This window comes from Bos indicus, chromosome 4, assembly GCF_029378745.1.
Source record: "Bos indicus isolate NIAB-ARS_2022 breed Sahiwal x Tharparkar chromosome 4, NIAB-ARS_B.indTharparkar_mat_pri_1.0, whole genome shotgun sequence".
NCBI classification, from domain to species: Eukaryota; Metazoa; Chordata; class Mammalia; order Artiodactyla; family Bovidae; genus Bos; species Bos indicus.
This window is the reverse complement of record NC_091763.1, coordinates 46,961,829-46,975,636: the sequence shown is the minus strand read 5'-3', so window position 1 is coordinate 46,975,636 and position 13,808 is coordinate 46,961,829. Positions and strand designations below refer to the sequence as shown.

Genomic DNA, 13,808 nt, shown 5'->3' with positions numbered 1-13,808 from the left:
GCCTACGGCCATATGAGCACTTACATTTTCTCTCCACAGTCAACCATCTCTGAAAACAGGTCTCCTCTGATAGAATATGCATACAATTAGCAAAAGTGCTAGGATAGCCATGAACGCTGTGTAGTTCTTTTTCAAACAAAAGCACCTCATCCACCAAATGACAGAAGAGATTGTCGTCATAGAGCAGACAAGGAATATCAGCAGCTAACTTCTCAAGAATCAGCATCATAAGGCCTCGAGAAAATTCAAGCTAAAAAAATACAGAAGCATAAGGTAATGAAAAAGACAGCTTATTCATGGACACCTGCAACTCTGAAACTGAAATGCTTTGGACTGAATCTCTTACCCTTGCATTTACCGAAGAGCCCACTTTGTCCAATATTGGCTGAATCTTCTCATCCAGAAACTGAGTGTGGTTCCCGATCCACAGAAGAACCTGAGCCAAGTACCATTCAGGCTAAGGAAGAAGATGAACAGTTTGAATTCTTAAGTCATTCCAACTAGAAAGTTACAGTTAGTTAAATGTTTGTATACATAAGAGCACAATTTTGACTCTGCACTTTACATTCATGGAAGGCTTAACAATCAAATGTTTCCCAATGTACTCCCAATAAATTTCAATAATGTGGCTTAAGTCAACTAATGAATTTACAATACCATAAATATTTAAAACCTAGCACTTTAGAAATATGTAAAAGATAAGTATCACAAAGAATGATGGCCTTTATATAATTTTTTTGGAAATAACTTTCCAAAATAATTTTTAAACATGACTTTCTTCTGTTTTTTCTTTTTTTCAGAAGCTAAATTAAGAAAAATTTGGCTGGTCTGCATTACAAAAAATATAAAGACTTAAGGCAGCTGTAATTATAGAAAAATAATGTAAGTGTGCAGTTTTTTAAATTGTCACTAGAGGTGATTCTACAAACCTTCTAAGTTTTGTTGGACAGGAACTCTAGAACATTTTCTGAAAGGTAAAATCCTGCTGGGTGCTAGATGCCAGGAATACAGAAATGAAAAAGGGGCAGGTAATCTCAGGGCCTGCACAGTTCAGGCTTCGTGTCACAGTACTAGGAGCACTGGAACTACAGTTTAAAAAGCAACCAACAGAACTAACAATTTTCTTACCTCAAATCATTACTGCCTGTCTACAGTAGTTAGACTTCTTTTGTGTCACTTACCACTTCCTAATTGGTTCTACTCTTCTTTCTACCAACACCCCAACCAAGAGTGGGAGACCCATGAAGTACAAAACAAGCTGAATTTGAGAACCAGAAATTCATTGTCATCCCACTCTTCCCTACGTAGATATAACTGCCTGTCCCTTGATTCCTTTACAATTCTATAAAGCCTGTAAACTCATTTATATGTGACATGTACAATGTCTGGTGTAATCAGGCATTTAAAATCATTTAATTCAAAACACTTACTGTAGGACTCCTTTGCTACTTGCACCGCATCACATGTAGGAAGACTTCAAGGATAAACAGTATCCACCCCCTAGCAACTCCCAAGGTTATAATTCTCAACACATTCAATCAAACTTCACTGAAAACAGTTGTCTCTGATTTTCAGAGCAGATTAAAGAAAAAGTCTCAACAGGATGTCCAATACACATGGGTGTGGTCCCTCAACTAAAATGCTGGTGATAATTTCCTCAAAGTCATTCCTGTCACTTATCCCTATACTCTCTCCTGCATAGCTACAAATCATTTTATATTTTTTAAATTATTATTCTTTTTTATTTTTTGGCCGTGCTGCATGGCACATGGGATCTTTGTTCCCTGACCAAAGATCAAACCCATGCCCCCTATGGTGGAAGCACAGAGTCTTAACCACAGGACCACCAGGGAAGTCCCACTACAAATCACTTACACATCAGCACTTCCATTCAAAAGCTAATTAATGCTCTACTATCTTTTGACTCTCACTTCTCTTTTTGATGTATTATAAACCTGAAGGAGCAGTTTGCACAGTGGTACACATGTGGATCCAGTTGTAAAAAAGTGCCACAGCAAATGCTACAGCACACCCCAGAAGAAACTTGAAGAAGTGGTCAGATGGTGTGTTAATGAGTGCACTGCTTCTTAACAACATATCAACACAAGTCCCAAGTTATATCTGTAAAGGACAGTGACAAAACTGGAATTTAGCTCTTTAGAGAAAAAACAGAATTGTGGATAGAATCAGAATTTAACTTAAGCCAGCAAAAGTACAGAAATCCTTAGTATTTGCTATTAATTAAAACCAGGGCAAAAAGCAGCAAAGCACACCTTGCTTATAACATTAGTCTGGCGGTTCCCTCTGAAGTGATACCTGAACCTTTTCTGAAGGGGAGTCAGCATAATTTGGATGGGCAGGATGACAGAAGGGGATGTGGGAAGAGAGTATTTTTCTGGAAGCTGTTTTGGCTCAGTAAATAATTCATCTCTGACATAGTAAAGTCAAGGAAAAAGAAATGCATATATGTATAGATATAGGTATGTATACACACAGAACATTTTTCTAGCAGATATATATGATACTGAGTAAAATTATAACAGATAATATGTACTCTCACTTTAAATTACATATGACTTAAGTAAAAAGTCCATTGGAAATGTTATTAGAATTAATCTTTCCTAAGATAAAGGATAATAAGTAAGGAAACACATTCGAATAATCATTTTATTAAATTAACACTAAGTTACTAAGGCTTCCTTCCAATTTTGCCCAGTTTTTTAATTGTCCCAAGAGACCTATATGTGATGCAAACTTGGGTCAATCATGTACTTCAGAACTCCTCACAGCCCTTCCACCCACACGCAGTTTACCTGGAAGGAGAACAGCACCCCCACTACATATGCACACAGGTAAGTCCCAACCTAGTACTCCCCCCATTTCACTTCTTGGCCACTTGCAGAAAGCTTTCCTTTCTGGTCCAAATCCACTCTAGAAAAAAGAAATTTTAGTAGGTTTTACCCCCCAAAAGATACGAGGTTTGTAGTTTCAGAAGCTGACAGAACAGTGTCTCCAGGTTACTGTATATCTCAGGGGCACTGGCTGGTCGACTGATGCCAACAGTTTGAGACTGAGAGGGTGTGATGAATGGCCAGTGAAGCTGTGCTAAAATTTCCTCAAAATCACTGTAACAGAAAAGTGAGAGAAGTATTGCTATCAAACCCAATGAACATCAAATAGCCATCTGAAAGCAATTACCGTGAAATATGGATAAATTCCTTGCCTTGTAAGCTTGTCCTTGAGAATTTTATGCCAGAATTTAACTGTGGCTCTCATGAAACCAAGAAGATGAGTACAGGACGATTCCTGAAGCTTGATGTCAAGTTCCGCCATAAACACCAGAGTAGACGCTGCCTCTGGGACATTATTGGTCATCAGATATTGCTGAATGTTATCACTGAAAGACAAGGAATAGCAAAGTTGAAAGACACTTTGTTCAGAATAATTCCAAATGTGGAAGACTGCTTCTTCCTCCTGCTTTACATAAAGCTACAACCAAAAGAAGAAGGAAGCACCAACTTAAAGTGTTTTGTTTTTTTTTTTTAACTTGATACCCCAGTCTTTAGGAGCCTGGAATCCTCAGCATCCTCCTAAGAGCAGTGGGCTGTGTTCAGGACATCTCCCTCCACGTTTGCCTGCTCAGCTCTCCTAATAGGACAGACTTTTCCTCTGTCACATTCCATCAGGCACCCCTCATTTCTAAGAAATCTATCAGGCACCCCTCATTTCTAAGAAATCTGTCTTTTGCAGAATCATAATCCAAGGGGAGAATGTGGGTGGCATCTGGTAAGTCAAATATGCTAGTCTTCAATCTGTACCTACTTTGCCCAGCTGAACTTGACTATAGGGAACTTAGGGAGGTGGCACCTCAGAGTCGAGTCCTTTCAAGTTACTGCCAAGCTGCACATAAAATTTAAGGCAAGCTCTATAGCGAGGGTAGCAAAGTCAAATGCCTAGAAAGGCCTGACAGGCAAAGTAAATTAAGAAAAGCAAAGTGGGGCCAAGTAAAAAGCATATACCCCACCCTAAGGCTAGGGCTGTCACACTGGAATGTAGGTCTAATGTGGCCAAATCTTAAACATTTTCAGGAGAATCAGAAATCAAGATTTCCAAGTAAAATCAAACTATTAATCAAATTCTATAAAACAAGCCAAATACAACATGTCTTCAGAACTAATTCAGCATATGACTACCATTTTGCACACTGGCTCAAAGAACATTTGAAAATGAAATGCTTCTTTTGATAAAAATCACATTCCATATCTTAAGCCAGAATAAGGAACAAAAGTTAACCTTTTCAATCATTAATCTCTGTTCAGAGGTCATCAGGAAATTGGAAGTTAGTGCTCTCTCTCTAGGCAGCCTGTGTGCATTCTACCAAGGCTTGGCTGAGGAGCTGGAAGCTGACTATGAGCTGGGTTCCCGCAGCGCGTCAGTTCCGCTGGGTGGGCACAGCGCCCTCTGTGGGAACAGGCATGCACCGCCGTCACCCCGCCCAGCTCCACTAGGGGCTAGTCCTTGCTCCACACCTTTGTTTTCCACTGGCTCTGCTTCAGGCAGTAGCTCACATTTGTTTTGTTCTGTATTTTTGACAGCGCTTTGGCCTTCCCCTACTCTCATTCTCTCATTTTTCTTTCTTCCCCTTTTCTAATCATTAAGTTTCCTAACAGATTTTGTCTTTTATAGCTATTTTCATAATTGAAATTATGAAACCAAAACATGTGCAAAATGTAAGCAGAAATGTTAATTCAGCTTGTTTGAAAGGCAATACCAGACATAATCAATCAATGATATGTATTCAATTCAAAAAGAAGTACAACAGACCCTTGAACAACATGGGTTTGAACTGTAGAAGTCTGCTTATAGAAGTAGAAGTATGGGCTTCCCTTGTGGCTCAGCTGGTAAAGAATCCGCCTGCAATGAGGGAAACCTGGGTTTGATCCCTGGATTGGGAAGAGCCCCTGGAGAAGGGAAAGGCTACCCACTCCAGTATTCTGGCCTGGAGAATTCCATGGACTGTATAGTCCATGGGGTCGCAAAGAGTCGGACACCACTGAGCAACTTTCACTTTCAGTCTGCTTGTAAGATGCATGCAGACCTGCCATTGGAGGAGCTCTGGTGCTCCTAACCTCTGCTTTGTCAAAGGGTCTACCGTCTTTTTTTTTCTCCCTATTCAAAAGTAGGAGGGCTTGTTATTCATCTAATAATATACTATGTAGCTCTTCTTAGGTGATATCCACTAAAAAAAAAATTTGAATCATAGATAAAGCAATCCATTTCATTAAGTGACCACCTCTAAAAGGTAAAAAGAGGAATATTACTACTCTGATGAGCTGTTTTGTTAATATGACATTATAATTTTCATTGTGTATGCACAATACAACTATGGGACTTGAATTTTTTACTTGGATTCCTTTCTTTTAAATGCAAATTAAGCCCCTGAAAAGTTTATGTTCATTCACAATAAAGGAATCATTATCATAATGCTATTTTCATAACAACTGGTAAAATCACATTATTATAATCTTTAATTAACTCAATTATTTAATGGCATCCATGTACTCTCTAAGACAGAGTCTCAAAGGAAAATAATAATTATGAGAACAAAGAGGCTTATTTTACCTTAGTTCTTCAATTTGTGAAATCCATTTAAGGTAAGCAAGGTGCCGTTCAATCTCTTCAATTTGGTTAATCATGGCTCCGAGATCTTCCATCCAGGGCTGTGCAGTCAGCAAATGGCTGTTAATGGAACTGAAGAGATGGGTTTCTTGCTCCAGAAATTGATTAAGGAATTGCTTTGATTCTTCTGCCTTTTTTAAGGCAGTGTGAATTCTTTTAGGGATTTCTGATGAAACTGTAAGTACCTGACCATACCAAAAATAAAAACAATAAAAAACAGCAAATATCAGGTAAGATTCTCAAAACCTTCTTTATTAGTTACCTTCAAAATGCATGTATGTTCTAAACAGAAATAAAAATTGTCATTTAAAAGCCTCAAAAGAAGGGTTGGATTTCTGCATCCTATACTACCCAAGCCTCAACATAAAATGCTGATGTGGAGGTGTGTAGGGAGGGCCCTGGTAAACAGTATGTATCTTTGGGTCTACTATCACAAAGCACTTTCAGAGGGTCCAGTGAGAGGACATTTACCTGCTTTACCCACTAAAGATTTTCCTTCAAAAACAAATGAGACTGTGATGATAAAAGTCTGGGTTTCTGTATTTTGCAAAAGTTCGCCAGGTGATTCTGATTTAAGTCCAGGTTAAGAACGAACCATTGACGTGCTTGGTAAGATAGCCAGGTAATGTCTTTAGAAATGGTACTTTATTAAATGGATTTTTCTTATAGTAGATAGAAACACATACAAGTATCAGGCATCAGTACAATATAAGAATATATTAGAGGAATTCCAATTTAATCAACACTGATGATACACTTATTCTACACCAGGCACTGTGCTAGGGACTGATAGATAAATTAGACACAGCATCTGCCCTTAATCTCACTTGTTATGAAAGAAAGATGCAGGCACATCTTCAATAGTGGGATTAGTGCAATGAAAGAGATGCCAGGTGTAATGGTGTACTAAGGTGGTGTTTCCCAGACTTGAATGTGCATAGGAATCACCTAGAGATATAGAGTGCAAATTCAGACGCATCAGATCTGAAGTAGGGACTGAAATTCTGCACTTCTTACGGGGTTCCAGGCAATTGTACTTGCATGGCTCATGAACAGACCTTTGTAGGCTTGGTGGAAATTTTTAGGAAAGTTTGGAAGGCAATGGCATTTCAGGCAAAAGAAACAGCTCAGTCATGATCAGAGAAGAGCAAAATGGGGAGGAGGGCACAGAATCCAGTCCAAAGAAATGCCGAGATGAGCCGAAATAGGTAGGGGGCATCTTGGGCATTACAAGAATACCTGGCTTTTTCCAATAAGCAATGGGATGCCATGACGAGTTTTTAATAAAGGAATAATTCAGTGGGATTTATGATTTAATATAACCATGTTTATTTTCATATTATTTATGATAAAAACTGGGAATAGCAAAGAGATCAACCAGTAAGGGCCTGATTAACTAAATTATGTACAACCACATTTGAATACCATAAAACCATTAGAAGAGATCTATATGTATTGATACATTAGTTGTATTTACATTACATTATAATGTGTATCAGAGAAGGAAATGGCAACCCACTCCAGGATTCTTGCCTGGGAAATTCCATGGGCAGAGGAGCCTGGCAGACTATATACAGCCCTTGGGGTCACGAAGATTCAGACACAACTGAGCACACTGCACATAATGAGTGTACTAGTGATGTCGTCTCAGTGGGTTTTAATACTTGCCTGTTCTTCTAACTGCATTTTATTTTCTGTCATCTGTTCTATGAGTTTATCAAGTTTCTTTAAAGATTTAAGGTCATTTCCGACTTCCTTTTCTATAAATGCTGACACACAGGAAGGGAGATCACCATTATCTGTACCTTCACAGACTTGTTCATTTTCAACAAGAGCTGCAATACTTATGTCACCTAAAATGAAAAGAATAACAATTACTCAACACCACTAACTACTATAGAGTTAAAGGAAATGCAAATGATATATAAGGCAACATGTCTACTTTCAAAAGTTAATAAACACTATATATGGCATTTTGTTTACATACAGTATTTGTATGTATATGTGTGTGTGTGTGTATATATATATGTTCACAAAAATACCCAAATGACTATAGTGTGTACAAATGAATATGAATATATATATATATATATATACACACTATATCTTATATATACAATCAGCCCTCCACGTCCATGGGTTCGACCAACTACATATAAAAAAAATAGTAAAAAGAAATCCAGGAAGTTCCAAAAATCAACATAAATTTGCCATGCTCCAATAATTATTTACATAGCACTGACACTGTATTAATATGTACACTATTATTATTAGCATTAGGTATTGTAAGTAACCTAGAGATGATTTTGGAGAAGGCAATGGCACCCCACTCCAGTACTCTTGCCTGGAAAATCCCATGAATGGAGGAGCCTGGTAGGCTGTAGTCTATGGGATAGCTAGGAGTTGGACACGACTGAGCGACTTCCCTTTCACTTTTCTCTTTCATGCACTGGAGAAGGAAATGGCAACCCACTCCAGTGTTCTTGTCTGGAGAATCCCAGGGACAGGGGAGCCTAGTGGGCTTCCGTCTATGGGGTCGCACAGGGTCAGACACAACTGAAGCGACTTAGCAGTCAGCAGAGATGATTTAAGCATACAGAGGATATGTGTAGGCTATATGCAAATATTGTGCCATTTTATATAAAGGACTAGAGCATCCAGGGATTTTAATATATGCAAGGGTTCTGAAAGCAATGCCCCATGGATACCAAGTGATGACTCTATATGCATATATATATATGTTGTTTAGTTGCTAAGTCACGTCCAACTCTTTGTGACCCTATGGACTGCAGCACATTAGGCTTCCCTGTCCCCCACTATCTCCTAGAGTCTGCTTAAATTCATATCCATTGGGTTGGTGATGCCATCCAACCATCTTATCCTATGTCGCCCTCTTCTCCTTCAGTCTTTCCCAGCATCAGAGTCTTTTCCAATAAATCGGCTCTTCGAATCAGGTGGTCAAAGTATTGGAGCTTTAGCTATCTCCTTGCATTCCTAGGGACTCCCAAAGTCTTCTTCAGCATCACAAATATTATATATGGGTATATATATGTATATAAATATACACATAGACAAATACCCAAATGAATACCTATAAAGCAATTTATTGATCAAGTATACTACAAAATGCTTAAGAGATGAGGCAATTCAGAATGAAGGAAAAATTACTAAATTCTGTCCTAGTAACCAGAGGTTTCAATAGATGTTGGCATGACAATGCAGTTACAAACACATTAAATGTTTCCAGACAACTGTATCTTAAGAATCTATTTTGTTACTGGAGAGGAAAGGTCAAATCTGATTCTACTGATACAGCTTCTATTAAATTAGTAATATATTTTCAAAATTTGTAAAGAACCAGATGGTATAGTCTAGAATAACATCAAAGGAAGACTCTGGTTTTAAAATGTTTAAAAAAGAAAAATGGCATTGAAATATCTCAAGTGTATGAAAAAAATCTGAAAGGGAGACCAGTGAATAAAAACTCCTCCTTATGTAAAAGAGTTTTAAGCTTCAAATGCAGTTGTACAAAATTGACCATTTCAGACACAGGGAAAAAAGGAAATATGAGAGAAAACACAAATTACCAGGAAAAACTCAAAATGGCTAGCACAACCACTAAATTGTACGATCTGAAGTGAGATTGTTTCCATGGCAAAAAAAAGTCAATGATGTCCTGTATTTCACAAGTCAGTTTTTCACTATGCAAGACTCTACACCTTCTTCTATTCAGAATATTTAAGGCATAATTAAGCAAGTTACCTTGAATCTTTGTAGAATGAAGGAAGATTCAAGTATTTCAGTTTTAAAATTCTGATTTTTATTTAAACAAAACACTGAAGAAAACAAATTTCTAGTTAAACAATTCACTTCAAAGGCAATTGTTTTTCTAAATTTCTGGACCAACAGCACGGCTCCTCTTTTCCAGATGATTTCTAGCTCTACCTTTGTGATGGTCTACACCAGGACGGATTTCTGAACGTGCCCTGAACCTGGCAAACCCAAAGGCCCAGAGCAGCTTCTTGGCAAAGAAGGTAGGAGCGTCACCACCCACAGCTGATACCCTTCTCCTCCTCCACCCCCATGTGCTAAGATGAACTGTTTCCCTTTGAAGTGTGTTTCCATGTGTAAGCTTTTCCTTTTGGTTCCTGGTGGTTTCCCTCTTGCAGAAGCTTAGGAAACCCGAAGTTTGGGTCAGACTTTATACTGGTTAACACCATCATGTCACTGTGCAGCCATTAAGTTCCCTGATACTAAACACGCTCAACTCTACTGAGTCCACAACTTGAATTATTTCATTTACAGGGTTTAATCTCTCTAGATATAAGTTGTACCTAGAAATTTAAAAAAACAAAACCCAAGATAATGTAAAAATTTAGAGGAATAGCCATTGAACTCCAAATGAAAATAAATACTATAAAAGAAAGCCCCAGAGAAAGAGAGAATGGACTTCATGGAAACCAAACATTAGAATAAACCTGAACATACCGTGCATTTCTCTACTCCAGGTTTGCCTAAAGGATTTGGTCTTCTCTAAACAAACTATTTATGGTTTGTTAAAAGCTTGATTGTACTAGCACATATTTCATTACAAAGACTATGGCAATTTCTTAAAAAGCAAAACCATAAAGCAAACAAGGTATGCGCATAAGATAAAGCTGGGGGAACAACACAGCGCCTCCTGGGGAGCACTCCTGGGTGGACTTCACCTGTTCTTCCTTGGAGTTTAACCTTGTAGAACTGGGCTCTTTGCCAAAAATAAAGTGTTTTTCTTTTTTTAAGTACAGTTTGCTGTACAGAAAGTTACAGGTACAGCTTCACAATTTTTAAAGGCTACATTCCATTTATAGTTATAATATATTGGCTATATTCCCCATGTTGTACAATATATCCTCATAGCTTAAAAAAAATTTTTTTTATTGTAGTTGATCTACAATGTTGTATTAGTTTCTGCTGTACAGCAAGTGAATCAGTTATATATATATATCCACTCTTCTTTAGATTATCTTCCCATATAGGTTATTACTGAATATTGAGTAGAGTTCCCTGCTATACAGTAGGTCCTTTATTAGTTCTCTGTTCTATATACAGTAGTGTGTATGTGTCAATCCAAGTCTCCCTCTTCTCCCCCTCACCACCGACCCCAGGTAACCGTAAGTTTGTTTTTCACATGTGTGACTCTACTTCTGTTTTGTAAATAAATTTATTTGTACCATTTTTTTAGATTCCACATATAAGTGATATCATAGGATATTTGTCTTTGCCTGTCTGACTTATTTCACTCAGTGCTTATTTTATATGTAACAGTTTGTACCTCTAGATACCCTACCCCTGTATCGCCTGTCCACACTTACCTCTCCTCATGGGTAACCACTAGTTTGTTCTCTATATCTGTGAGTCTGCTTCTCAAAAATAAAGTTTTAAAGAAACAGCAGTGAAGGGCAAGAGGTTATAATCAGCCTCATTAGAAAACAACAGTCACTTCTGACAAAATGAAAGAACAGCTAAATAAAGATATGCTTGTGTAAAATGTAACTATCAGCAATTAACATAATATATGCCAGTGTTTAACACTGTGTATATTCCCCTCCCCCAGCCCATAAAATTTTTTTTTCTCCTTTGTTCTATTCAATTTATAAGAATCAAATGCTTTTTCACATACTATGAGAACCTGTAGCCCACTGATAGGTAGAAGCAAAACTAATAAAAGTCTATGCCTCAACTTCCCAACTATAAATTCTAACATTTGCCCAGCCTACATTTTAAAGGTTGTAAATGGGACTAAAATCCATGTTTCCTGACTCTTAACATGATATTCTTACCTTCTTCTTCTTCAGATATGATCAGAATTGGCTGGACTACATCAAACTTTATTACTACAGCAATCTATATACTATTATGTACAGGAGTCTCAATGCCATGTCTTTTCATTTATCTTACATAAAACATGTAAGTTTGTGTGATGTATCTGCAGACACAGAGGCAGGGCTATGGGCAGAGGGAATGTTTTGTGAACTCTAAGCTTGCTGTAGCTTATAGAGTAAATTCTATCTTCACTTTTTAGAAAAAAATTATACTCTTTTGATTCAACCATTTAAATGCACCATAGTACATTCTTATTCAAATAACATCCTTTAAAATGACCCACTGGTGATTTGCAGGGGTGAGGAGGGAGGTGTTACTGTCTCTCCTCTATTTTTTGTAAAGCACACTTTTAACTGCAGAGAAATTGACCAAGCCACCAAAGGAGGGGCAAAGATAAAATCTACAGCTCAGTGGCATCAACTTCCCAAGCATATGAATGGGGGAAAGGTAGAAAGGGAAGGGTTTAACTGAATGGTATGAGATACTCTCAAATCCTTTGCCTTTAGGTAAAAGGAGCTGAGTTGTGGCAGCTGTGACTGCCAAGTACTATGAAGTGCTCATAGCTTGCTTTCTGAGACAGACTGTAGCAACAGGCAATGTTAAGGGCAAGTCTAAGTCCTAAAGCCAATATGGTAACATGGGCACCTTTCTGTTACCACTATTCATTCCCAGACTACTTGCCATGGTCAGAAGAACCAAAAACTCTTTGATGGAACAGCTGCTTCCATGCTTCCCCCTTCCTCTCCCCATAAATTTCACTTCAAAAGCCCTTGATGATTCCTTGCTTTCCAAAAGCTTGGCACATTTAGCTCATTAAAGTAAAATGCCAAATGTTCATAACCCTGGCATGTGCCCCTGCAGGTAGTAAACATTGACCTTTTCCCTTTCCTTGTCCAGTTCAAGATCCAGGAACCAGGTGATCTGTTGTGCTCTTCCCAGATCAATGTTAACTGCAAATTCACTGAAGGTAAAGTACAACTAAACAATTATTATTTGACTCCTTTAAATGCAACTACGATGATGGTCATCTCTCCTAGATCATTAGCCCCTCCAAATTCCTGATGCTTAACAAGTTGATGCTTCATTAAAATAACAGGCAGGCCCCAGTTATTTTGAACCCAGTGGAAGGGCAGCACTGGAGTGAAACCACACCAGTCCTTGTACTAGGTAGGGATCAGGAAGTGCTAGTCTCCAAATTACCCCACATATTACAATCTTGAAAGTTAAAAATATGTGCATGATGATAATTAGTATTTATTACCATGCAAGACTGAAGGAAAACGGAGAGGAAGGCAGCAGAGCATGAGATGGTTAGATAGCATCACCGACTCAATGGACATGAATCTGAGCAAACTCAGGGAGATAGTGAAGGATGGAGGATCCTGGCATGCTGCAGTCCATGGGGTCTCAAAGAGTCGGACACAACTGAACGACTCAACAACTATGCAACCAGGTTGTACAAAAAGGAAAAAACGATACTTTATCTAAAAGATTAACAGGCTAACAAGATCCTTCTGGATGCAGACCCGAGGACCGAGTTGTGGAGAGATGGCTGGGTGGAAAGTGCTAAGGTGTTTGGAATCTGCTTACTTTTCTCCTTGAGGTTCTTCTTTTGGTCACCATTTTCAGAGCAGCACTAGAAGGAGAATAGGTAAGACAAACACATTAAGACTGACCTGATAGGTGGAACTCACACAGAGCTCTCAGGGGGCATCCAGTGGAGGACAACTTCTCAACTTCCTGGGAGGCCAGAGTCTGGAGGTTCCCAAAGAGCCACGTCCCTGGGGCCACCACTGTCACATCCCCAGGAGAGCTGGGGTTACCTTGCCTGGCCTCCAGGGGCACATCTCCAGAACGATCTGGGTCATATCACCAGGGATCGCCAGAGCTACGGCATTGGGGCCACCTCCCCCGGGAGGTCCGCCACCTTACCAGAGCAGCAAGGGCCATCTCCCCGGGGTCATGGCAACCGCGTCCCCAGGCCGCCAACTCCACCTCACTGAGACACTCTCCCCTGGAGGTCTGTGCCACCTCAATGGGCCACCAGTGTCCCCTCCCCGGTCACCAGGGCCACCTCACCGGAGTGACGGGTGGCTCGCCGATCTCGCCGGCCGGGAGCATCCTGCTTCCGCACAAGTCGTCTGCTCCTTGCGCAGCCAGCGTGGCCAATGGATTCTGGCTCCGGCCAGCGATCAGAGCTGAGCCTCAGAGACCATAGCGCCGGACGCCACGGCAACTTCCTGCACCGTCTCTCTGGTTTCTTC

The 13,808-nt window shown here is 39.3% G+C and overlaps 1 protein-coding gene and 1 long non-coding RNA gene across 5 annotated transcripts in view; one reads left to right on the top strand and one right to left on the bottom strand.

Annotated features, from left to right (window-relative positions):
* RINT1 (RAD50 interactor 1) overlaps nucleotides 1-13,808 on the bottom strand; it is a 24,757-nt gene extending 10,949 nt beyond the window's left edge. Inside the window, exons 1-9 of one of the 4 annotated variants that reach the window (XM_070787720.1) lie at nucleotides 13,624-13,807; nucleotides 13,135-13,180; nucleotides 7,348-7,532; nucleotides 5,623-5,864; nucleotides 3,224-3,397; nucleotides 2,976-3,125; nucleotides 2,274-2,430; nucleotides 347-457; nucleotides 25-250 (exon numbers count right to left, since the gene is read on the bottom strand). In XM_070787720.1, coding sequence (XP_070643821.1) covers nucleotides 25-250; nucleotides 347-457; nucleotides 2,274-2,430; nucleotides 2,976-3,125; nucleotides 3,224-3,397; nucleotides 5,623-5,864; nucleotides 7,348-7,532; nucleotides 13,135-13,180; nucleotides 13,624-13,665 — 1,333 coding nt within the window. In that variant the 5' untranslated portion in view covers nucleotides 13,666-13,807. Of the gene's footprint in view, nucleotides 1-24; nucleotides 251-346; nucleotides 458-2,273; nucleotides 2,436-2,975; nucleotides 3,126-3,198; nucleotides 3,398-5,622; nucleotides 5,865-7,347; nucleotides 7,533-13,134; nucleotides 13,181-13,623 lie in introns of those variants that run through there. The other 3 variants (XM_070787721.1, XM_070787722.1, XM_070787723.1) reach the window with 3 other exon arrangements.
* Nucleotides 9,272-12,741, top strand: LOC139182693 (uncharacterized). The gene is made up of 3 exons (XR_011566217.1): nucleotides 9,272-9,713; nucleotides 11,517-11,628; nucleotides 12,442-12,741. It is a non-coding gene; the product is annotated as an uncharacterized lncRNA (long non-coding RNA).